Source organism: Paralichthys olivaceus, chromosome 12, assembly GCF_024713975.1.
Source record: "Paralichthys olivaceus isolate ysfri-2021 chromosome 12, ASM2471397v2, whole genome shotgun sequence".
In the NCBI taxonomy this organism is placed as follows: Eukaryota; Metazoa; Chordata; class Actinopteri; order Pleuronectiformes; family Paralichthyidae; genus Paralichthys; species Paralichthys olivaceus.
The window spans coordinates 4,259,050-4,282,539 of record NC_091104.1 but is presented as its reverse complement, the minus strand read 5'-3'; the positions used below and the strand labels follow the sequence as shown (position 1 = coordinate 4,282,539).

Below are 23,490 nucleotides of genomic sequence, written 5' to 3'. Positions count from 1 at the left end.
TCGATATCGTTGCTAACTAATATCTCAGGATGAAAGAGCGGAAGAGACACAGACGAAGATGTCAAGAGAGCTGTCAGTGGTAACGTCACGAGAATCCGTCAAAAGCCAGATAATCAAAACCCAAAGCGTCTTAATGGTAAAGAAACTAAAGTTACCTCCTGGCTGCTGTTTGTCCGACTGTAGCCGCCGGTCGACGAGCGTCGTCCTGAAACAAGTGAGAACGTTAAACCACTTTTATTTATCTGTAAAACAACTGAAACATTCGTTTGTAGATCACGTAAAATATCCACTGATTTTAAAAATCTGCTCCGCGGCAGTGAAACGGATCCAAAGACATTAAAAACTGCAACACTGGATGGAAAGTGTTTTTCAGTTATTAATAATTATTCCTAATATTTGAGTTTATAAAAGTTGCTGTTGGAGACGAAAAGTTAAACTTTTTTTGTTTTTTTCTCTCTGGCTCAGCGAGAGGACGAGACATTAGACAAACTTTGAAAAAGACAAATCTTAAATTTTAAATTCAAAAAAATCAAATCAGAACATAAAATATCTGTCTGTCGTTATAAACACCTCATGTAAGACAACTTTTACACTGAGCTCTGAAAACCTAAATCTGTGAGTGTGTGTGTGTGTGTGTGCATGTGTGTGTGTGTGTGTGTGTGTGCATGTGTGTGTGTACCTTGTGCAGCAGCAGATCGGAGCGGAGCGTCCCCAGGCCGATAGTGTCCATCTCAGAAGTGGCTGAGCAGGTTTCCTGAGACTGACGTTAAACAAACAAACAGAGCGTCAGATAAAAAGTCCTCAGACCGGTTCACAGACGACACTGACGTGACCTTTAAAATCTTTAATACTATCTCATTCTTATATATTTTGAGGGATGTCGAACTCTGTGTATATATAGAAAATATATAAACATAAAAACTTTGTCGACTTGACGCTTCCACAGGATCCAGTTTAAATTAAATCACTTATTATAACAACAGATAATAAAACGTGATTTATCAAACAGTGCGAGCGTCTCATTATTCTCTTCAGATATCAGTTGATGTTAAAGTGAAATAAAAGGTTTTAATGTGTAAAAAAAACAAAAAGTCTTGATTTTTTTTGTTTCCAGTAAAGAACTTTGTGCGTTTTTCTATTTAAAAATGAATTTAAACTGATTTATATATTGAAGAAATAAGATGAATCTGATGATAATAATTAATAACAAAATAAAATGAAACTACATCGTGCACAGTAAACGCACCAGTCGTCCCTGCAGCATCTGCAGGTCTGCGGCCGCCTGTCGCAGCAGCAGCCGCAGCTTGTTGCCGATGACGTGGACTTTCTCTTTGGCCTCCACGCTGTCGTCTCCGGTGGCCTCCAGGAGGAGCTGAGCCGAGATCTCCTGCAGCGAGGTCACCTGCCGCTGACGGCCGCGCAGTTCCTCCTGCAGATCCTGCAGCAAGGGGGCGACACTCAGCGTTCAAGACCGAAAATATCGTTGACAGCTAAACTGGAAGTGGTGAAATAAACGAGTTGATCTTTTTACCATCAGCGCGTCTCTGCGCCGCAGCAGCTCGGAGCGAGAGGTCGCCAGGTCGCTGACGTTTACGGCGTAGAGTCTGTTCTCGGCCTGAGACAACCACAACAACAGAGAGTGCAGCGTCTCCTGGAACTCCTGAACGACACACAAGGTCGGAGGTCAAAGGGCGGAGCTGGAGCGTTTGGTCACATTTCAAATAGATTTAACTCGTTTTATTAGTTTCATTAGAAAACTCGAGAATCTCACTTGTTTTCTCACAAATTTATATTTTACATGAATCAGGCTGAACTCAGCACATTTAGAGCAGTGACTCAGCGACTTTACAAAAATATGTAGATTGTTAATTTTTGCTTGTTCAAAGTTTCACAAAAACACAAATGCAGCATAACGCACAGCGTGCTGGTGTTTCTGACCTGACACTGCATGAGAGCGGCGTGCAGCCTCCTCTCCCAGCTCTCCAGGCCGCCGCACGCCTGCGTCCAGCTGAGGTTGGCAGCGCTCAGAGCTTCCTGCAGCTCCTGCAGCTCGGCGCTGTCGCCGCGCAGGAAGTGACGGCTGTTCAGGTTGACGGAGATCATCGGACACTTGTAGCTGTTGAAGCTCCTCTGCATCTCCTGCACCAGAGAAAATAAACAGACGTGATTAAATGTCTCTTATCAACGTGGTTGAGTTTTTTTTATACGATAAACTTTTATAGATACTCATTTTTATTTCATTTTTAACGTCGTCACCTTCAGTTTCCTGATGTTGACCTCGATGTCTCGGATGCTGGTGGACGGGGCGATGCGCTGCAGCCGCTCCAGCTCTGGCAGCACCCTGCCCAACCAGGAAGTGACGTCACGGAGGTCAGAGTTCAGCTTCTGCCACTGCTCCAGGTCCTGCTTGATGTCCGTCTCTCTGCTGGGCTTCTGAGCTTGAAGCAGCTCCCAGCGCTCGATCACACCTGCAGACAGACGACAGCGTCAAACACGTTCTGATGGTTTCCTGCTGGATTCACTTTCCTCGGTTTCATATCATCAACTCTGTGTTTGTCTCCTCACGTTTTGCAGATTGAGGATTTTTTTTTTCTTTTTCATTTTCTTGAGTTTTTGATGCCAAAATTATTTGAAGGTGTCTGAAAAACTTTCTCACTTTTTCTCTGATATTCTAAGAACCAAGTGATTCATGAGTTTCATTGAACTTAATTTATCACGATCAAGTTTTCGCTCGTCTGTTTTTTTTAGTTTGTAAGATTAAAACAAAATTTGGTCCAAGAATGTTTTTTTTCCCAAGATACTAATTAATCAGAAATACTCAGAGGACTGATTTCAGAGTGTGTGTACTTGTACTTCATGTATTTAAAGGGAGTGCTGGGCCTGAGTAACACGATGAGAAGTTTCCACAGATTGAAACAGAGTGGCGCCTCTGTCTCTCTGTTCACCTCCGTACCTGTGCTGGTGTGTTTGTCGGCCACGCCGCCCGTCAGACCCGCCTCCTCCAGCTCCTCCTCCTCGTCGTTCAGGATCAGCTTCACCCTCTTCACGCAGTCGATGCTGCCGCTGCACTCCGACATCAGCTTCACCTGAGGACGCAGGAAGTGAACCTCAAACACACCGAGACACAAACTGTCCTCTGCAGCAGGGTGGGGGGGGGGGGGGGACTGGACGTGTGTGTTCTTACGTAGCCCTGCGGGTGGAAGGGGGTGCTGCTGGTGGGCGTGGGGGACGGGTTCAGGCCTCGGAGGATTTCTCGGGGAACTCGTTTCCTCTCTGGGGAGCGGGGCTGGTGCCAGCTGGGGGGGTCGGTCACCGACTTGACTGAAGAGAGAGAAGAAAGTTTAAGATGAATGAAAGAGAAACAAAAAGTCCGACAGGTTCAAAAGTAAGAAAACGGGAGGAGGAGCTTAATCACTGAGGGCTCAGAGCAGGACTCCAGAGTTTCTGCATCTTTGCTCTGATCTTTGATTCGTTCGCCTGGAGCCCTGAACACATGCGTGAAACTCAGGTGTCTGTGAACAACAACCAGAAAACACGTCAACCGTCCGCATGCAGAGACACGTCACATCCTGCCGGTTTCATGACGTTTTGAGACGTGACGTCACGTCCGCAACCTCAGATACAAAAACAGAGCGAAAGAAATCTAAAAACAGGATGTGAGGTAACAGCTGGATGGGTTTGACGGGAGCCATAAACACACAGCGGCATGCAGCGGGCGGGGCTTCGTACCCGAGGCTGCGTTCGCCGCTCTGACGGTGGCTTTGGCGAACGACGCTGCGCTCTCTGTGACCTTCACATCTGCAGGAGAGAGCGGAGGTCAACGAGGAGCTGTGCACGAGTCATGAGGCGGATTCAGGAACAGGAGGAACGTTAACGGAGGAAAGTCTCAACTGGTGGAAACTGATTTTGTTTTTACTTTAAATGATTCAAAGAAGAAGTTTGTATTAATTATATATGAATTATTATTTTTCAAACTATGAAACTTTAGTGGGAGTAATTTCACAGCCTTCAGGAAACTCGAGCCCGGGTGGAGAAGAGATCGGACGTCATTCAGGATCTGCTTTAATATTTGCTGCTATAAAACTTTTATGTTACTGGATGAATTAAGCAGAAAAGTTTCATTTGAACAAATTATATTTTTTCCACTTTAAGTTCTATATATTTGATTGTATTTGTGTTTTCTTTTTATTTATAATAAAGTTTATGTTTAAATATTAAACTTCTGTGTTATTTCTTTGTCGTTATATCTTTTAATGTATATACATATTTATTTAGATTTAAAGTGCGATAGAAATAAAGTTGTTTTCTTATGTGGAAGGAAAAAATGATAAAAACCTGTTTGTTTTGGAAAATTACAGACGAAATAGAATTTGCACAAAAGCTCGATTTTAAAAATGGCAGCAGATTTTTCATTTGACGTCGTTACCTGACAGAGCGCTGAAGAAGGTGGCGTCCTCATCGTCCTCGTGCGACGACGACCCTCCCACGTCGACGGTGTGGTCCCACTCCAGCGGGATGGAGTCCACGCTGACTGGCGTCTCTCTTCCCGACCGCTCCAGAGGAGGAGCCACCAGGTGACACATGGCCTGACGTCCCGCTGTGACTCCGCCCGCCGCTGGAACTTCCTCTTCCTTCTTCCTCGTTTCTCTCCACGAGGTCCCGTTGGTCAGATCGCTCGAGTCTTCCAGGTCCGTGTCCCGGTCCGACAGCTCCCTCTCCTCCTCCAGCACCTGGGAAAGATCACGTTGATGATAAATCAAAGTCCAACACGTCTCGTGGTTGGAGGAGCAGGAGGAGCGAGGGGCCTGCGTACTGACCGGGCGTCTGTTGACCAGGCGGTGGTGGAATCGGGCCACTCGTCCGAACACCTCCTGGCAGTAGGAGTGCAGCTCCTCCAGCTCGTCCTCGATCAGCACGGCGTCCAGGGGAGCGCTCTTCTGGATCAGGTTCTCCCCGAACACGATGAGGGCGTCGATTTTATTGGTGTTGAGGGTGATTTCCTGCTGGAAGCCCTGAGAGGACGCAACACACACCCCTGACGTTAACACGGAGGAGTCTGGAGCGGCACGCTCACACATAAAACTCAAAATGAGAAACGTGTCTCTGAGAGTCAGAGCGGAACAGTGAGTGTGGGCGGACTGACGTTGAGCTGTCTCATCTTGTCCTCGATGTCACTCTCGGAGAAATGCTCCACGTTGGTGAGCTGGAGGTCCATCTCCGTCAGCCAGACCAGGATCCCCTCACGAGTCCCCTCGAAGTCTTCTCTCTGAGACGTGAAGTGCTGCAGAGACACGGGAGACACGAGATTTAAAAACGCTTCAAGATGTCGTTCATCAAATCCTTACGACAAAGAAATGTGTTTTTACATTTTAACCTTAAACTCAATAAAAAGAAAACACAATTACGGCCGAACAACTTTTTACAACCAGACACATAAATGTTGACGTCTAATCAAAACCAAATAAATCTTTAAATATTTACTGAAACAAAATATTGAGCTCATTTATATTTTAAGTGAAAATCAAACGTTCCAGCTGTAAAATCCATGAAAATCAGATTTATGACGGAAACCTGTCAGAAGACTTTCATCGATTTATTAGATCCACATTAAACTAAAGGTTCTGAAGCAACAAAACTCAAGTTTCAATAAATTGTGGCTTATTGAAAGTGTAAAGTTATCCTATATATTGAATTGATGTGTTACTGCTATGATTTATTTGTGATCGGGGGAGACGCTGCACTTTCTCCTGTCGTACATTTACAACATATAAATAAAGTAATAAACATTTATAAATAAAAAGAATCTCGTCTGTGTCGCTCCTTCCTCTCTGACCTGTGATCTAACGTGAACGTGGTTAACGAGCAGCCAGAGGTCAACCAGCTCGATCAGGTGAATCCTTTGATCACACGCCGTCTTTATAAAGCAACATAAACACCCCCCCCCCCCTCCCCCCATCTGCTCGCCGCCATCACGCCGTGATGGAAACGGCTTCCTGCCAGCGTGACGCCTCGTGCCTCGTCACCGTCTGAGAGGCGACCCAAATCCCGGCGGCTTACGGGACGGTTGCAGGGAGACGCTGCAGGGATCAGCTGGGGACAGACGTGCTGATGTTTGATTCCTCTCGGTCACGTTCTTTTATCACTCTGTGTTCTTCGTCACCGGACGTTGGACTCCAGATTTATCTCTTGCCGGCGTTTTTTCAACGTGGCTCTAAAATCTCCTTCCTGATTTTACTCTCTGCGAAAAAACGTGATTCGGCCTCACCTTGAGTCTGCGGAGCACGGCGGACACCCTCCTCTGCAGACTGTCCCAGCGCTGGTTCCCCTCGTGCACCATGACTTTGAGTTTGCTGGCGGCGTCGGTGCGGTTCTCCCGGGCCAGACGGCGGTACTGTTTGTTGACCAGCTCCAGCTGAGTCAAGCGCTCGTGAACCTGCCGCTGGAACGCCTGAAAACACACAATTGCAAAAGTAAACTTCTTATCACTTCTTTTATTGATTGTTACTTCTCTTGTAAATAACCTAATTGATTAATTCTCAAGTCACATGACAGGAAGTATCTCTGGATTTTAACTAATTATATTTTTACGTCTAAAAAAAAACCCCGTATGTGGGTCAGCGGCGCTGCACGCGATGAACGCCATCTACACCCGATGGCTGTTGCTGTGGAGACGGGGGGGAATCCCGGCAGAGTCCAGATTACCAGACGCTAATCTGGGTTTCTAATCCCGAGTGACACATCAAAGGTGCAGCGAGACACCTGACCCGGCAGCTCGCTCACGCAGAGACGCTGCGATTATCTACCTACGTTTCTCCTCGGAGGGGTCGGAGCCAATCACAGCTGAGGGGGGGGAAGGCCAAAAGAAAAAGAAAATATTTGTCAGCTGACCTCGAACTTCTTGAGCTCCTCCTTGGCGCCGGTGTAGAGGACGTCGGCCGAGTCGGGGTCGGCTGCGGTGAACTCTGCGGTCGCCAGCCAGCCTTCGAAGCGAGAGTAGTCGTCCAGGAACTTGCACCAGAGACGCCAGGTTTCCTCGATCCTGACAAGAGACGATTCACAGAGTCAAGACCTCAAACTTCACCTGTGGCTCCGCGGCGATCTGTTCACTCATTCATTCTTCATTCAACACGACACTCGGCCTCTCGTCCGACAGAGCGTCCTCTCCACATCCCGCTCACCTCATCCTCCTCTCCATGGACATGGCACAGATGTTCCTCCAGCGGCGGTCCAGGCTGCGGGTCGTCTGCTGGATGGAGTCGTTCTCCGAGTCCGTGCCGCAGGCGTCGGCGTCGTGGAGCAGGACGTCGCACAGCGTCAGCACCGACGCCACGCTCTCCGTGTGCTGCTCGATGTCCCGCTGCAGATCCTGCGGGACGGACACAGAAGTTTTAAATTACTGTTGACGGACACCATCGTCCAACGGGACAACTTGAAGCTGTTTGACATCATTTCCTGTTGATGTGAAAGATGTTAATCTGTCGACACAATAAGAGTCAGTGCAGATAAAACCATGAAACTGGGTCACAGCTCAGTTTTAAGACGTTCCACTCTAGATTTTTTTATTTATTTATTTTTTTGACGTCCCTCTGAGGACTGACGCCACTTTCGTTGTTTCCCGGCTTGTTCAAAGTTACCACTCTCTGTGTTGCCATGGTGACGGCTGAAAGTCCATCCACGCAGGAGTCACTCGAGCTGTCCCTCATCCACTAATGGAGAGAGAGCTGCAGCGTTTCTTTCCTCTAAAGAACACAGGTCCCGTCTCTTTCACTCCGCCCGGCTCTCCAGCAGCTCCACAACTCTCTCCTCCTCCCCCTCTTCCTCCTCTTCCTCCTCTTCAGACATCTCACTTCTCAAACTCAGACGGGAAATAAAATCCAATCGTCCAATTTGTCGGACAGATCCACTCCAGATCAGGACTTATTTTAAAAGTCTGCTCACTCACAGATGCGACCTTCGTTCACTGTTTCAGAACTCCATCAGAAAACCAGCATAAGAAATGTCTCGTTCACATGATCATCACGTGTTATATATCATGTTGTAGCCATGATGTAAAAAAAACTAACGCTCGTGGCTACAGGCCCACGCCTGGAGGTTCAACATCAGGCTGATGATAAAATATATTAAGTCTGTTGTTTGTGTTTCAGTAACTTTTGAATCTTTACAGCACATTTAAAAAAATACTCGTATTGATAATCATGATCGTTTTGTTCTCTATAATCGTGATTCACGTCGTTAACGTTTCCATCACGACCGATCGCAGACGGAGCCGACAACAAACTGCGATCACGTGTTTTTCATTTGCTGCTGGAGAGAAAGACGATTCAGACAGAGGCCGGTTTCCTGAAGCTGAGAGACAAAACCTCGTTTGTTTTCTGGCTGAATATTTTTTCCACCTCCGAACCACAAACTCCATTTGCTAAAGTAACAGTACGAGCGACGACACACAGGCCGAAGTCCATTTCCTTTTTTCCGAGGACCACCCTGTGGAGTCCGGCTCTCAGTGCATTTACCATCTCTCAGCCCGGCGTGACTGCTTCCTCCCTCACCCCCTCCTCCCGCTGCAGCCTGCTGAGATTCCACTCTGCTACTCGACTCTTTGGTTTTTCCACGTCAGACAACGACAGGGTGGAAATGACCCGAAGTGTTTTTAAGCATCAGCGGCCGGAGGGGGGGGGTGGTCAGGTACTTAAAGAGCCTCCTTTCTGCTCAGTGCAGATTTAAAACTGCTTTTTTTTAAACCTGGTTTTCTGGAAGATGGAATCATATTTTTCTTTTAGTGGTTGTTCGATATTATAAAACCTGCGTTTGGTTAATGAGCCTCAGCAACGGAGACGATGGATCAGAGCTGCATCTGATTCAGAACCAAGAGTCCGAAACCACAAGATCCTACAAGTGGAATAATGAGACACGATGTCCAGACCCTCACTCTCCTCGAAAATCAACTCTCTCACAAAAAAAAGATTTATTTGTACGGTTCTTATATTAAGTACTTTTCATTAAATAATACAAGAAAACAATATAATTATACAAACTAAGTGAGTGGAGCTCAAACCTCCACCGAGGCCTAAGTCCCTTTATAGACTCAGATTTTTTTGTGGATCTGCATCAGCCCTGGAAAAATTCATTTTTTAAATTCAATTCTCTCGAGAGGGTTGATTCAAAATGCCTGATTTTTTTTATTAAGAATTATTCTCTGAGGAAATAAACAAAAATATAAAAACATTTTCCATCCACACTGAAATGTAATGGGTTCTTCTTCAGGTCATGACCCCCCCCCCCCCCCCCCTCATGCTAACAAACAAACACAGACAGGAACGTGACCTCCCGTGGCGGAGGTCACGAATAAATCTCTGCGTCTCCGCTCACCTGCTGCTCGGCCAGTTTCTTCTGGATCTCATCGCCGTGGCAGACGCTGTAGACCACCGGCTTGGCGAGCTCCGCCTCGATGCGAGAAAGCCACGTCCGCAGGTTGCTCATGTTCTTGTCGAGCTGCTGCACCGTCACCAGCGTCTCCTTCAGCTTCCTCACCCTGCGGGACGAAGAACTCCACGTTACAAAGTGCAAAGTCGCTGGAGTTTCGCTCGTTGCGTCTGTTCATCTCACAAATCTGACCCACGATGAAACCAAAGGCCTCAAGTTAAAGATCCATGAACTTGTTTGAATCCGATTTGAATAACTCGTTAGTGCAGATTCCTGTTTGAAATCCCATCTTCAGATCTTTGTGAATGTCTCACGTCACATCAGTGCAGGAAAGTGAATCCTGACCAACCACAGTCACGCCCATCATCCATCACCCGGCTGCACCACGCCGAGCTGCACGCCGGCTGCTCGGTGGCAGAGCATCACGGCGTCTGGGAAAAACGCTGCTATCGTTCTCACGTATGACACAACGGGAGCATTTATGGTTGACCTACATCTGACTGAGCGCTGGGTGTTGTCTGGGAAAGAGAGAGAGAGAGAGAGAGAGAGAGAGAGAGAGAGAGAGAGAGAGAGAGAGACCGCATTCCAGCTCTGCTCTCAGGTCAGTGACCTACATCAGCTCCGTCCTCCACACACACAATGCAGAGGGTCACACACCACTGTCATGTGACTGAGCTCCGCCCAAAACACCTGTGTGTGTGTCTGTGTGTGTCTATGTGTGTCTGTGTGTGTGTGTGTGTGTGTGTGTGTGTATGTGTGTTTCGTGCTGACGCTGCTGAAGGAGTCCAGTGCAGCGATGCAACAGTGACACCATCACATCAACACGCTGCTCGTTACGTCACTTCCTGACTGAGGAGACACGTTTGAAACCGTCTGGTGTTTTGCAGACTGGAACACATGCTCCTGTCCAGATGTTCGCTCCGCGTACAGCTGCACGCATGTGTTTGAGTGCATGTGTTTGTGAGCATGTGTTTGTGTGCATGTGTTTGTGAGCATGTGTTTGTGTGCATGTGTTTGTGTGCATGTGTTTGTGAGCATGCAGGTGCACGTGGTGGGTTTCGTGTGTCTCCAGCATGCGAGGACGTGGCAGTGGATGAATGGGCGGAGAACAACATCAGTGACACTAATAACATGCTGCTGCTGCTCATGGACACACACACACACACACACACACACACACACACACACAAACACACACACACGCTGCCACAAAAACCAACAGACAACAACAAGACAACTGGATCTGAGCTGAATTTGCTCTGAATGTGTCGGCGTGCGTCCGCCTGCCTACATGCCTGCACTGCACCGACAAAGCCCGGCCCATCCCCCTTCTCTCCTGCTCTCCTCCTCCTCCTCCTCCTCCTCCTCCTGCTGCTTCTTCTTCTCTTTATCACAACAAAACCCCCTCGATCTGCTCCCCATTCGCCCGCAGCCCTCAGCAGCCTCACGCCAGCCGGGTGCAGGATGCCGGCTGGGGATCAGGGAGAGACGTACTTACAGGCTGGTGAGGAGGCGACTCCGTAGCGATGGCTCATCCGCTATAAAAAGCGCTGCCCCCCCCCCCCCCACTCCCATCACTCCTCTTCCTCTGCTGCAGTCCCCTCCTCCCCCTCCTCCCCATCCTCTCTCCTCCACATCTACAAACATCTGGAACAGGTTCACTCAAGGACACACAGTCAGGAGCACCTTCCTCAGATCTGACCGCAACTGAAAAGGTTTTTAAACAATTAGTCTCATAGATTAAATGCTGAAGAAAGTGCATTCAAGTTGTAAAACATCTGTAAATGTTTAAGAGTATAGAATCAATAGAATCCCCGGTGACAACCGCGCAGACGTTCGTCAACAAAGTCCACAACCGGGAACAAAGCACAGAAGCTCGTTAAAGTGAGTCCAGGTCCAGATTACAGGTGCAGCTGTCCGACGCTGGTTCTGGACCTGGGACATTATCGAAGCTGCCGACACTCAGCGGGAAACCTCGGCCTGGAAAAAAGTCCATCTGCCGCCTCCTAACATTTCAAAAAAAAGCAGCCTGGGGTTTCAGAGGAATTACTGCGTTCATAAATTACACGTCTGAAAGTCGACGCTGCAACAGGTGGAGGAGAAGAAAGAAAATCTGAAGCTCCTTTCAGACGTGGGATACATAACGTCCTCTGTGTGTTGAACTGTCACATACAAGTTGGCGGTGGTTTCATTCATGGGCCAACAGGATATTTCCATCACCAGGTGTGAAACAGAAACATCTGAAAACAAAGCAGCGAGTTTAAAAATGACGTTAAAAACTAAAGTTTGCTGTTGAGTCTTTCAGTCGTGAGCCAGACAGACGCTCACTTTCCTGATGAGTCAATCACCAGATACGTTTTCTCATCATGTATTTATACAGATGAACATTTATCAGCTGCCTAATTCATATCTGTCCATTTCTATGTTTGTGTAAAATTCCAGGATGTTCGTAATAATAATTTTATTGTGTTTTATAACATTTTTTAAGTTATACTTATAATTCTTACTGCATCACATTCGCTCGGACATGAACTCACTGAAATCCGTCCCTCCCCGTTCCCGACCCCTTGTTCCAACACGGAGAGCTCTGTATCGTCGCCATGACGACCAGAAATACGACCACTTGAAAAGAAAGAGTGTTCATTAAGTGCGCACTTCATTTCTTTTATGTCGACGGCTAAGCGCTCGACAACATGACACTAAATAACGTGCAAAAGCTCCGCTCGAAATTTACGACTCGGCAAACTGTAATTCAGACACAAAACACTGTAAAGGAGTAAATGTGCACATGTGCCAGGTGTGAGGAGACGCAGCAGCAGGAGGAGGACAGGGGTGTTGTCTTTTAAAAGACGCCTGCCTCGCGTGCGTCTTATTTAGACAATGAGGAGGGAGGACGGTGGCCCCCGAGGCCGAGGGCCCGTCGGCACAAAGGCCTCGTGTCAGCAGACGGCAGCTGCTGGGCCGGTGACGGAGCACCCGGTTTGTTTTGGGGGACAAAGGCAGCGAGCCAGTGTCAACGCTTCTAATCCCCCAGCAAGTCAGACCTCAGCAGTCATCTGCCATAACTTAGTGATGCGAGACGCAGACAAAGGCCGAGGACACGACGGCCACCAGCGACTCTGAGTCAGCTCCTGTTGAACGCCGTCGCTGCTCATCCACTGCTTAAACAAACATGTGACACAGTGCCGCAGGACTCCGACCCCGGGGCCGACCGCGGGGCCGCGTCACGTCCGCGGAGCAAACTTCAGCCAGATCAAGAAAAGGGAAAATAAACTGTGTCACAGTCTGATCCCACGACGGAGCTGTGACACGGTGGCAGCCGGTGGTACTGCAGCTGAATCTCTGAATCCAACCAGAGGGAAACAAAGTGCAGCCGACATCAGCACCTTGGTCCTAATCAGCTTCCTGCAGTGAGCTCGGGGGGGATTACGCTGCTGGGCGGGGGGGTTGAGTGAAGGCCGTAGCCCACTGATCTACAAATCTACTGTTAGCTACAGACACACACACACACACACACACACACACACACACTTTCATAAAGCAGAATTCGTTGGTTGTATCATGATATGACGATGATGAAGAGGCTTCCTGCTCATGTTAATAAGCAGCTTGTGGGGACACCCCCCCCATTAATCAGCTTAGTGCCCCCCCCCAACTTCAGTTTGCATCAGAGCCTCCGATCTGTGGGTTCAGATTTAAAACTCCATAACGACTTCGATTTCCCAGTTTGGACTCGACCCCACCGAGCGGATGTAACGGTCGTTAACGGTTTTCCTGCAAACACAGAATCAGAAACAGTCCTTTTCTGTGTCTCTGGTGTAAAAACATGGGGAGAGTGACAGCTGCACATTCCATCACAGCCACGAGGCTCGTGCCTCAGCAGCGGCTCATTAACAGGCTTAGCCTCGTTACACTGTGTGTGTGTGTGTGTGTGTGTGTGTGGGGGGGGGGGCATCTATTGTGCGTTCTCCTCTCCTCTGGAGGATCTGCAACGACCCATCAGACCTGTGACACAGACCCTGGATTCACCCTCAGCTTCTGTTCGTTTGCTACTTTACAACGGTCGACAGATATTCTGGAATCAGATTTTTTGTTTGTTTGATTAACTCAAGATGCACAACAACCCTGAGGCTGAAAATTAAAGAAGCTACAAACCGAACTGTGGATTTAAAGAAAAGTTTAAAGAATAACAACTTCACCTAAATACAGGATTTGCAGTATTTACTAGTGTTTTATTATATTATAGATGAAGTAGAGAGAAAGTTACCAGCAAAGAAGTTATGTTTCCACAAAAACAACCACACGGATTTCCATGAAACTTGGTGGAGGGATGAAGTTCCAGTCAGGGAGGAGCCCGTTAAAGTTTGGTGCAGGTAGATCCAGGAAGTTTGTATCAATTTAAAAAAAAACATTTTCCTTGATTTCTAAAAGAATGGATCTTAATGGAAAAACAATCAGGCGCATTTAAAAGTACTAATATTTATGAGTGTGTGTAACTTGGTGCAGATGCAAAGATGAATTCAGATCAAGTTCATGTTCAATATAATTTATATTAATAAAAAGTCCAAGTTTTCTTTAACTTGACAATAATGTCAACTTCAACTAGATGACGTGAAGCAAATGTGAAAAACAAACTCAACACAACTTAAAACTTGAATTAATAAAAGATGCTGAGAATGAAACTGTGGCGCTGAGGAGACACGGAGTGACCACAGCCTTGAACCGTCACCATATGGACGATCTAAGTCGTTCTCGTGGGGGGGATAAGTCACCTCCCCTCCCCCACCTGCACTGGTTCATCAGGCTCTGTTCACTTCATTTCATCGAACTGCCGCACGTGGAATCATTTCACCGTCTCACAGGCAATTTATCAGTCAGCACTTCAAACCCGCTGTCCTGTTGTTGGTTGGAGACCCAATCGCTGCCCTCCACCACGCTGCGTCCGTCCCGCCGCACAGCGAGGACGCGGCCGGTGATGATCGCAGTTCTGTTCCATGAGAAATCTGAGCTAACTGACGGAGAGCGAGAGGAAACTCCTCAGAAACACGACGCTGGTTCCGGCATAACGCTGCTCTCGTGCAGATCAGGAGCAAAGTGGCACTAAGCTGCTCGGTGGACGTATCCGGGGCTCCGCAGCCCCGCCTCTCCTCTGTGTGATGGAACCAGATTTCCATTTATGGATTAATAAAAATAATATCGCTCCGTCCTCTGTCGGCCCTGAGCCGTAATCTGCGGCGCCGGTGGACTGACAGCTGTGCTCTCTCTTTCGGTTTCCCCCCCCCCACAACCACAGATGAAGCTGCACGTGTTGAAACCAGAGCAATGCTGTCAACAGGTTTCATGGAAACCGAGTCAATCGTCCAAACGTTGCTACTGAAACGCACCTGAAACTAAACAGTGTGGCCTCGGACTAAAGGACAAACCAACACAGCGGCGTGTGCGCTCTCTTCCTACCTGGCCTCGATGTGGTCGAACAGATGTTTCCAGCGGCCGTTGATGTCCTTCAGCTTGTCGTTGATCTCCGTCTCCTTCGTCTTGTTGCTGGCGGTGATGAGTTGTTCTCCGAGCTGCTTCAGGTGCGTTTTGTTCTCGCTGAATAGGTTGATTTCCTCCATACAATCCTGAAGGACGAGCAGGAGAGGAAGAGGAGAGGAAGAGGAGAGACGGGGGGATGAGTGGGCGACACGTTCCCAGAGAAAGAGATGGAGGGAATATAAAGACAACGTGAACACTGAGACTTCTGACGAACGTCTTGACCAGAAAACAATAATCAGTTTTCCAATTAAAACGGTGTCGTGGCTCTAAAACACTGAAGTCTGGTGGACGTCACAGAGTTGATGATTTTTAAAATGAAGATGTTTAAAATTCAAAGCTCCAGGAGTTGAAAACACTTCAACCCCCTGCAGGGGCGATAAGTTGTTCAGGCTTCAGGAGCAGCCTGAACAACCTTTACTACCCTTCACCCCCATCCTCACACACACACACACACACACACACACACACACACACACACACACACACACCGTGACAAATGAAAAGGGCCTTTAGACGGACACAAAACAAACCCGCGTGGCCCCACAGCTGTCGTCTCTTTAACAATTCACAGCTCTCTGAAAAGCTCACACACTCACACACACACACACACACACACACACACACACACACTCACACACACACACACACACACACTGGATGCATGACACAGCAAAAACAGACTGTGTTCCACCCAAACTTGCACTAAACTTCACTGGAGGACGTATGAACGTGTTTATATAGGATCACACACGCACAACTCCGTTTATCCACCGGGCCATCTGATCTAAACGTGCGAACCGCCGTGCGTCCCAGCTGCCGCCTCCTACCTTCTTGAGTTTCTCCACCATTTCCTCGATGTTGAGGTCGGAGTTGTGCGGCACCTTGTTCTCCATCTGCGTCAGCCACTCGCACAGCTCCTTGTTCTTCTCGTTGAAGATGATCCAGGCGTTCAGGCGGTCAGCGATCTCCTGTTTACGCAGAGACACCTGAGGGTCGCAGGGGAGACACCAAATAAGCTTCATGATCATAATCACCTTAAGATGCTCAGTAGTTACCGTGTATTCACGTCTTATTACTGATGCTGACGAGGAGTAATATCTCAACAGTTTAAATTCTCCAACACTCCAGAGGTTTAGAGCCACTGAAACTGAGACGCCTGGAGACGCTGCTCGTCCTGTTTCAGTTTGAAAGAGTAGTTTTCATTGTGGTGCGGACGCAGCCTCACATGTGATCACGTGATTAAAATGATCCGGGTCAGAAAAGGAACGAGCAGCACTCGTCCATTTCTCCAAACTCTGGATGAAACACAAACACAGACGGACTCTGACAGTAAAAAGTGAAAGACAGCGTGATCACCTTCCCTTCCCCCAAAACCCATTAGCATACAAAAGCTCCTCTCGGCTCATTTCAACTTTTCTCCTCCATCACCATCTGTTCCCTCTTTCACACAATGACCCCCCCCCCCCACCCACCCAGACCTGTTGCTCTCTTCACTCGCCCTTTTAAGACTCAGCAAGATTTACTAACTTCACTGCACATTGAAGGTTGAGCAGCAAACGCACCGCGGACGAGTCCACGGCCTCAAACATGTTGCAAGAAAACTTCTGATTGATTTAAGAAAATCTGAGTTTCTGCTTTGAGCCTTTATCCTCAGAGAGAGCTGAGTGACAGGTCAGGCTGCCGGTGACATGTGTTAGAGCTTCACTTACTCATCTTCTTCAAACAAACATGTCTGAGCTGTGACCAGTGACAGATTTAAAAAAGACAAACGTTTGATGACGTGTCTCTTGAATCCAGGTCACTGGTGCAGAAAGATTCAATCTGAATGACTTCCCCGTGGAGACTTAACTTCATTTGACTCAAACCAGATTAACGCGTCAACTGAAGTCGTTTACATGGGTCCGCACTAACTCACACTGTGAAGCTCAGAGCACAGAAGTGAATTTGAAATCACGGTGGAGACTCGGCCGCGTGTTCCAGGGTTGATGCAGGTTCACTTTCATTCAAGTTTAAATAAAGAACCAGAACGAGCCGATAAACAACATGCACAGATTTTATGAGGATGAATTCTGGAAGTGAAGCATGTTGGGTCACCAGTGTCATGTACCCTCAATATGCACACTGTGTGAATCACACGTCTGAAAAAGAGATTCACGTTTAAATATAAGCATCTCAACATCTCTTAAAAACCACAAGAGACAAATCTAGTGAAGATATTTCACGAGGAATCAACCGAATAAAGGAGAAACAGCTTCAAGTCAGTTTGAAACGAACTCAGCAGACTCACCTGGAGGCACAGCTCCTCCCACTGACAGTGCAGGTGCTCCACCTGCTCCTGCAGCAGCAGGACGTCATCAGCGATGATGTACTGGGACAGATCCGTCTTCATGGTGCTCAGCTCCGTCAGGCTCTCGGCCCAGTCCACCAGGGAGTCCTCGTTCTCCTGCATACCATAGCACAGGGAGCACCACAACAAACTGTCAGACACCCCCTCCACAGCTCTGCTCTCCCACAGCTACTCCCTCACACTGTCGGACCCCTTCCTCTGTCTCTGCCCCTCACTCCGCTCTGCGTCGCTCTCTCCGCCCCGAGAGAGGATTAAGGGCCCTGAAGGCCGGGCAGGGGGAGGGGAGAGGGCAGCGGAGGGAGGGGCAGGGATGGAGGATAAAGGCTGTGATGGGTCGGAGGGGAGGAGCTGTGAGTCAAACCTGTTTCACACTTGGCTTTGAAAGTTTGGAGTGATGTCCCAGCCTCGTTCAAACTGCCTGAAGGCTGCGTGTGTGTGTGTGTTGTTACTGTTCAAACACTTGTTCACTCTCATCACCACATCTCGTGTTTCCTGACCCTGAGTCTCTGCAGGTTTATTATTTCCCTGTTCGATTCCGTGTGAGCCGGTGTTTGCACCTTGTTGAATTTCTCGTTTCTCTGCAGCTCATCGTCCCACTCTGGAATCAACTGGTTCACCATGGTCTTCATGTCCTTCAGCTGCAGCATGCTGTCCGCCAGCTCGGCCTCGCAGCGCTCCCAGTTCTGAGACACACAGAGAATAAAATTACAGTCCAACCGATCTGATCAATGAGAACCTAACGAGAGAACGATCCCTCTGTCTTTTGCTTCCTAAACACATCTACTGTCGTGAATTAAAGCTGATTGGATTAACTTGGCTGCTCAGGGGGAGCAGGGGACAGACGGAGGACGGAGCATCCAGATGTCTCTACAGTCAATGAGAACCGGTGTGTGGACAAGTTGAAAATAAAAAAACTAAGACAAACCACATCTAGCTGCAGCTGCGAAGAAGAAACAGTTCAACTAATTCAGTTTATTTTTTGACAGAAAGTGGCCGAGTACCTTGACGATGGCTTCGGTGAGGTCCATCCTCCGGCCCAGCTGAGCGTGGAGTCTGTCCCACTCGTCCTGCAGGGTCCCCAGGTCCGTCTGCAGCTGAGTCTGGGTCTCCTCGTCCCCCATGGCAAAGAGCTGCCGGCCGACCTCCAGCGTGTGGATGAAACTGCACTGATACCTCTGGAACAGCAGCTCCGTGTGCTGAGGAGGCGGAGACACCGAGTGAAAGAGGAAAACAACATTTAGATAAAGATCTGACAAAGTGTTTTAAATGAGTGAACGGTCACTGATGAGTAACAATCAACAGTCATCATCATTCAGTCCACATCTCCTCGGGCTCCTTTCATCATCATCAAAGACTCAAGGCGTTTCCTCGTCTCGTCTCTTTCTTTTCAGGGAAATGCAATCAACAAATCTTTGAATCTTAAATCAGCCTTTGAGCAGCTGCTTCCTCTCAGTTTGTGTCCGTCAGTGGAAACGACAAACGAAATCTTGTGTTTGGATTAAATGAAAAATAAGACAATGATTCCAGATTTAACCTTGTGATGCACGTGCGTATCTAAATCAAGATTTCTAGATCTTTTATAAATATCTCAGTGATAATAAACCACGGATGAAAAAGTAAAACACGCGGGGATCATGCTGCAGTAAAGCCAGCGAAAGGTAAATTTAAAGACTTAAGTGTTCTTAGACCCCAGAGAGTTAATGTTTGATAACTAATATAAATTCCCTGAGGTCTCGTTCCCACCTGGAGGTCTCGCAGCGAGCGTCTGAGCTGCTGCAGGCTGCAGCGGGGGGGCCCGGCGGGGGGCAGGAGGGCGTGCGTGTCCGACAGGAACTTCTGCAGCTTCTTCAGGCTGCGGTGGTACAGGTGCCAGTGCCTCACCAGCCCCTCCACCAGGGAGCGCCGCTGGTCGGCGCGCTGCACCGCCCCCTGCCAGTGCTCCCTGAGCTGGGCCAGCTTCAGGATGAAGTCACTCCTGAAAACACGGACACATCGTGTGTTTGAAGACGAAGAGACAATAAGGATTCAGCCTCTGAAGACCATGAAAAAACTGCAGGAAACATTTCACCTGAAACTAAGATGTTGAATTGACAGTAAGACGATTCTGACGGAAAGCAGAGGAGACGTAAAGATTGAATCAAAGTTTGACCTTTTCACCTCCTGAGATCTAAATAAAAGCTGTGTGTGTCCTCCTGTCTTTACACAAAGGAGACACTTGACGGCTCTTTCACACCCGATAGGAGCGAAAGGTTCGGATCTAACTGAGTTGCAGAAAAAGAAGGAGATCAGTCGTAGTCTTCAGCTGCAACAATATCATGATTTGATGGACGGGAACGTTCATTTTGCATTCAAACAGAAGACTCCGTTTTTCTACACACTCATTAAACGATTAGAAGAACTTGATTGAAGACAAAACGACGAAGTGAAACCAAAAGTAAACACGTTACCTGTCGTCCAGCTCTCCTCTCTGCAGCAGGTGAAGAGCTTCGCTGATGACGGAGTGGAGGATCTGGTGACCGGTGGACAGCTCTGCCTGGAACCGCTGCAACACACCAGGAGACACCGGGAGATTACATCTGTGGGATTTTCAACCTCCACAAAAAAAGACTGCGTTTTTAACTCTCTGTTGATTTGTTGGTTTATCGACGTGCAGCTGGATGAAGGAGCAGATCCAGGATCAGTGTGTGACATGGTGCAGCTTGACTGAATGTGAGGGGGACCGCCGCGTGGAGGTCTGGGCTCTACAGAGTGACAGCGGAGGGTCGGGGAGTCTGTTCCTCGTGGTCGATACCTTGTGTGTGCAGAGCTGCTGTCGGAGGCCGGCGTACGATCCGGCCACGTCCACAGCCAGACCGTCCTCCATCCTCTGCAGGAAAGACATCCAGCTCTCACACTTCTGCTCGAAGCTCTGCTGCCTCAGCGACTCCGTCTGCAGCTCGCTGCCCAGAGCGCACAAAACAACACACACACATTTTACTTCAGGGAGAAATTTACATTTATAGTCTGATAAAAGCTCAGATTGGACGCATCATGAAGCTTGGAGCCACCATGTCGTTAAACCTCGTGCGCTCAGATCTCCTCCCTCACTGACCTGCAGGCCTCCTCAGCTCTGGCGGAGGTGTCGGCCCAGCGCCGGTTGAGGCGTCGCAGGTGTCGAGCTGCGGCGTCGCCCAGCGTCAGGCTGCAGCTCAGCTCGTTGAGCACATCCAGGTCAGCAGACAGGCCGCTCAGCTCCAGGAGGCCAGACTGGAAACATATGGTGGCGTCAGAGACTCAGAGGGATCAAAACACCACACGCTAAAAACACGGCTGTTGACTGAGCCTGTTTAGTCCTCAGTCTGAGCAACGACTCCGTTTAAACAATTGATTCACATTCATTTGGAGACAGAAGACGTCACAACCAACTTAAAGTTCACAGAAAGAGTTTGAAAATGTTTGATTTTAATCTATTTTATTTTAGTTTCATGGCTTTATCTCTTACGTCCTTCTAGTCAACTGCCTCGTCTGATTTTAAATTTGTTTTTGGTTTCACCTCTTAAAAACCGAGACCTGGTTCAAGAAAATCTTAAAACACAATAATTTGTCTTGAATGAAACAAAGACAGCCGCATCTTTTTTAAATTTGTTCCCAAAAAAAATAACATTTCCATGTTATTAAAATAAAGTTTGAATCTGAACCATAAGACGAGTTGTTGTGTCTGTCCACCTTGACGAAGCTGTCCATGCTGCAGTCCTTCATAAAGTCCATTCATGGCGTCTCACCTGGTCTCCTGTCTGAGCCACGTTCTCCAGACGCTGCTGCCAGACCTCCAGGTTTGTCTCCACTGACTCCAGGACGCCTTCAAACTCCTGCAGCTGCCTCAGCTCCTCCTACACACACATGACACCGTGACACCGTGACACCGTGACCTATGTGGATTAATTTATAGGCCACCGTGACGCACAGGCTGAGACACATGCAGAGCTCTGAACGTACATGTCACTGCTATAATGTGCACAAGAGCATAACGATGAGTTGAAACTCTACCTTCTGATGGGGTGACACTTTATAAACAATGGAAAACTGACAATAAAGTGAATAAAATTATTGTATAGAAGCAATAAAACATCATTTTTGAATCATAAACAGGTTATGGAGAAGTAAAATTAGCAGAAAGTTTCAATGAGATGCTGTTAAGTCACAGAAACAATAGATTCCCTCTGAACTTGTACCTGCAGCTGAGCCAACGCCCCTGTGAGCCTCTGAATGAGCTGCAGGACACCACGTGACAACAACCTGCTCTCTGATTGGACCAGAGCAGCGGCCGAAGGTTCCAGGTGACTAACCAAGTCCTTGGAGGCCTCCAGCACCCCCTGCAGGTCACACTGCGAAGTGTCAGCCCTTTGCAGGAGACTCTGGAAAGAGATGAAAGAGTAAAACCTTCAGCTGAAGAGTCCGAGACATTCAAAGATCTGTCCCCGAGGAACTGAGGGTTAAGAAACGGAGACAGACGAACACACGAAAACAGCAAATTCATTTAGTTCGTCTCCAAAACCAAGGAGCCAAATGTTTTTCTTTTTCCACCGTGTGAATGTTCCAGCGCTAATAGAAAAACTTTGATGGAATAAATCTTAACCAAAGCTTCTCTCGCCATCTTTCCAAGGATGTTCCACAACCTCTCACAGGCCCTGTTCACATCTGGCATGAACATCTGTCCTGAGCAATTCCAGTTCACATCTGAGTTTTCCACCTTCTGATGTCAGAAGTTGTTCTCCCTCTGGGGAGGAGGCTGCTCCATCCACCAAACAAAGGTTTCCACGGTAATGGATGAAGTTTACTGCAGATCTCTGAGACGCACAACTACCTGCAAACATTGCTTTAAAGCAAAAACATGAAACATGTAGCGCCTCAACCGAGCTTCAGTCTCCAGAGAGCGGAGGTGTGATGAAGACACTGCATCTGTGACACACTTGTTTTCATGTTTTCATGTCAGACGTGCTGACGAGTTTCCCTTTGCAGATGTTCTCCTCTCACCTGAAGCTTTTCAATTTTAACGGCGACCTGCTCTGTGCTGTTGTCGTCCGCAGGCGCCGCGCTCAGAGCGGACGTGACGTCGCTCTGCAGCTTCTGCAGCCGTCGGGAGAAAGACGCCTCCAGGCCGCAGTAGATCTCCCAGGCCTGCAGGAGCCTCTGACTCCTCTGGAGCTGCTGGTGCAGAGATCCAGACGCCACGGTCCAACTGAAAAACACCAGAGTGAGTGTGTGTGTCTCACCTTTATGTGTGTGTGTGTGTGTGTGTGTGTGTGTGTCTCACCTGTGTGTGTGTCTGTCCAGCCGCTCAGTGAGAAGTGCAGCAGCCGAAGGACTGATGATGTCTCTGAGGGACAAGACGTTTTGACTCAGCTCGTCCCTCAGAGACTCTGCAGCTTCTGTCTCCTCATGAAGGAGCTGCTTCCACACAACAACACACCAGTTATCAAGAGTTGAACATGAATCATCAATTAAATAAACATGACATAACAATTCAACCATTTAATAAACCGGTATTTGAGTTTTCATCTAATGTGGATGAGATAAATGGAAACCAAAGCCTCTGTGAAGTTCCCTTGAGTTTAAATGTCAGCGTCTGTTGCTGCCAAACTAAAAACAAACCAATCACAGTAAAGTAGCAGACTCATTCTGACAGAGATGTACGATCCTGCAGAGTAATTATATAATGAAATGTCAACATTTATTATTTTTAAGTTTGCTATTTCTCCATCTGCTTCATATTTATTTCTTCTTTCTTTGACGAATGTTTGCTCTGATAGAACATTTTATTTCCTGGTTCTGCTCAATTCCATTTACTGTCATTCTCTGTTTCCAACTTTTGACTGAACCGTGATAAGAAGTAATCAAAGAGAAGTATTAAAGTATTAAAGTAGTAAAGTATCGTCCCCCAGCAGCAGCACGATCTGTCACATGCTTCATTTTAAAAACAAACATTAAAACAGTGAAAAGAAAGAAAATAGATCATTTGTTTGTCTTTCTGCAGGATTAGTAAATTAGGTGAAATGATATATGAATTCCAGGGTAAACAAAATTAGTTATTTGGTGAAAATCCAAATAAAAATCTGTCTCTTACAAATTAAAATATGGTTTAATGGGAGCTGAAACACATACAGTTAAAAAACTGTTGAGGTCTGTTGAGTCTTAGCGGAGGCTTGAGC

The 23,490-nt window shown here is 47.7% G+C and overlaps 1 protein-coding gene across 13 annotated transcripts in view; it reads right to left on the bottom strand.

Annotated features, from left to right (window-relative positions):
* syne2b (spectrin repeat containing, nuclear envelope 2b) overlaps positions 1-23,490 on the bottom strand; it is a 114,775-nt gene that overhangs the window by 2,750 nt on the left and 88,535 nt on the right. For 11 of the 13 annotated variants that reach the window (XM_069535115.1, XM_069535120.1, XM_069535119.1 and 8 more), the window contains 29 exons: positions 22,596-22,729; positions 22,316-22,520; positions 21,514-21,696; positions 21,064-21,171; positions 20,394-20,548; positions 20,094-20,241; positions 19,750-19,844; positions 19,046-19,277; positions 18,304-18,498; positions 17,860-17,985; positions 17,243-17,398; positions 15,783-15,941; positions 14,875-15,041; positions 9,367-9,529; positions 7,179-7,366; positions 6,889-7,039; positions 6,266-6,448; positions 5,144-5,281; positions 4,818-5,012; positions 4,427-4,730; positions 3,730-3,798; positions 3,185-3,321; positions 2,954-3,086; positions 2,257-2,468; positions 1,939-2,139; positions 1,532-1,660; positions 1,247-1,438; positions 680-760; positions 156-205 (listed from right to left, as the gene is read on the bottom strand). In XM_069535115.1, coding sequence (XP_069391216.1) covers positions 156-205; positions 680-760; positions 1,247-1,438; positions 1,532-1,660; positions 1,939-2,139; positions 2,257-2,468; positions 2,954-3,086; positions 3,185-3,321; positions 3,730-3,798; positions 4,427-4,730; positions 4,818-5,012; positions 5,144-5,281; positions 6,266-6,448; positions 6,889-7,039; positions 7,179-7,366; positions 9,367-9,529; positions 14,875-15,041; positions 15,783-15,941; positions 17,243-17,398; positions 17,860-17,985; positions 18,304-18,498; positions 19,046-19,277; positions 19,750-19,844; positions 20,094-20,241; positions 20,394-20,548; positions 21,064-21,171; positions 21,514-21,696; positions 22,316-22,520; positions 22,596-22,729 — 4,589 coding nt within the window. Of the gene's footprint in view, positions 1-155; positions 206-679; positions 761-1,246; positions 1,439-1,531; positions 1,661-1,938; positions 2,140-2,256; positions 2,469-2,953; positions 3,087-3,184; positions 3,322-3,729; positions 3,799-4,426; positions 4,731-4,817; positions 5,013-5,143; positions 5,282-6,265; positions 6,449-6,888; positions 7,040-7,178; positions 7,367-9,366; positions 9,530-14,874; positions 15,042-15,782; positions 15,942-17,242; positions 17,399-17,859; positions 17,986-18,303; positions 18,499-19,045; positions 19,278-19,749; positions 19,845-20,093; positions 20,242-20,393; positions 20,549-21,007; positions 21,172-21,513; positions 21,697-22,315; positions 22,521-22,595; positions 22,730-23,490 lie in introns of those variants that run through there. The other 2 variants (XM_069535116.1, XM_069535126.1) reach the window with 2 other exon arrangements.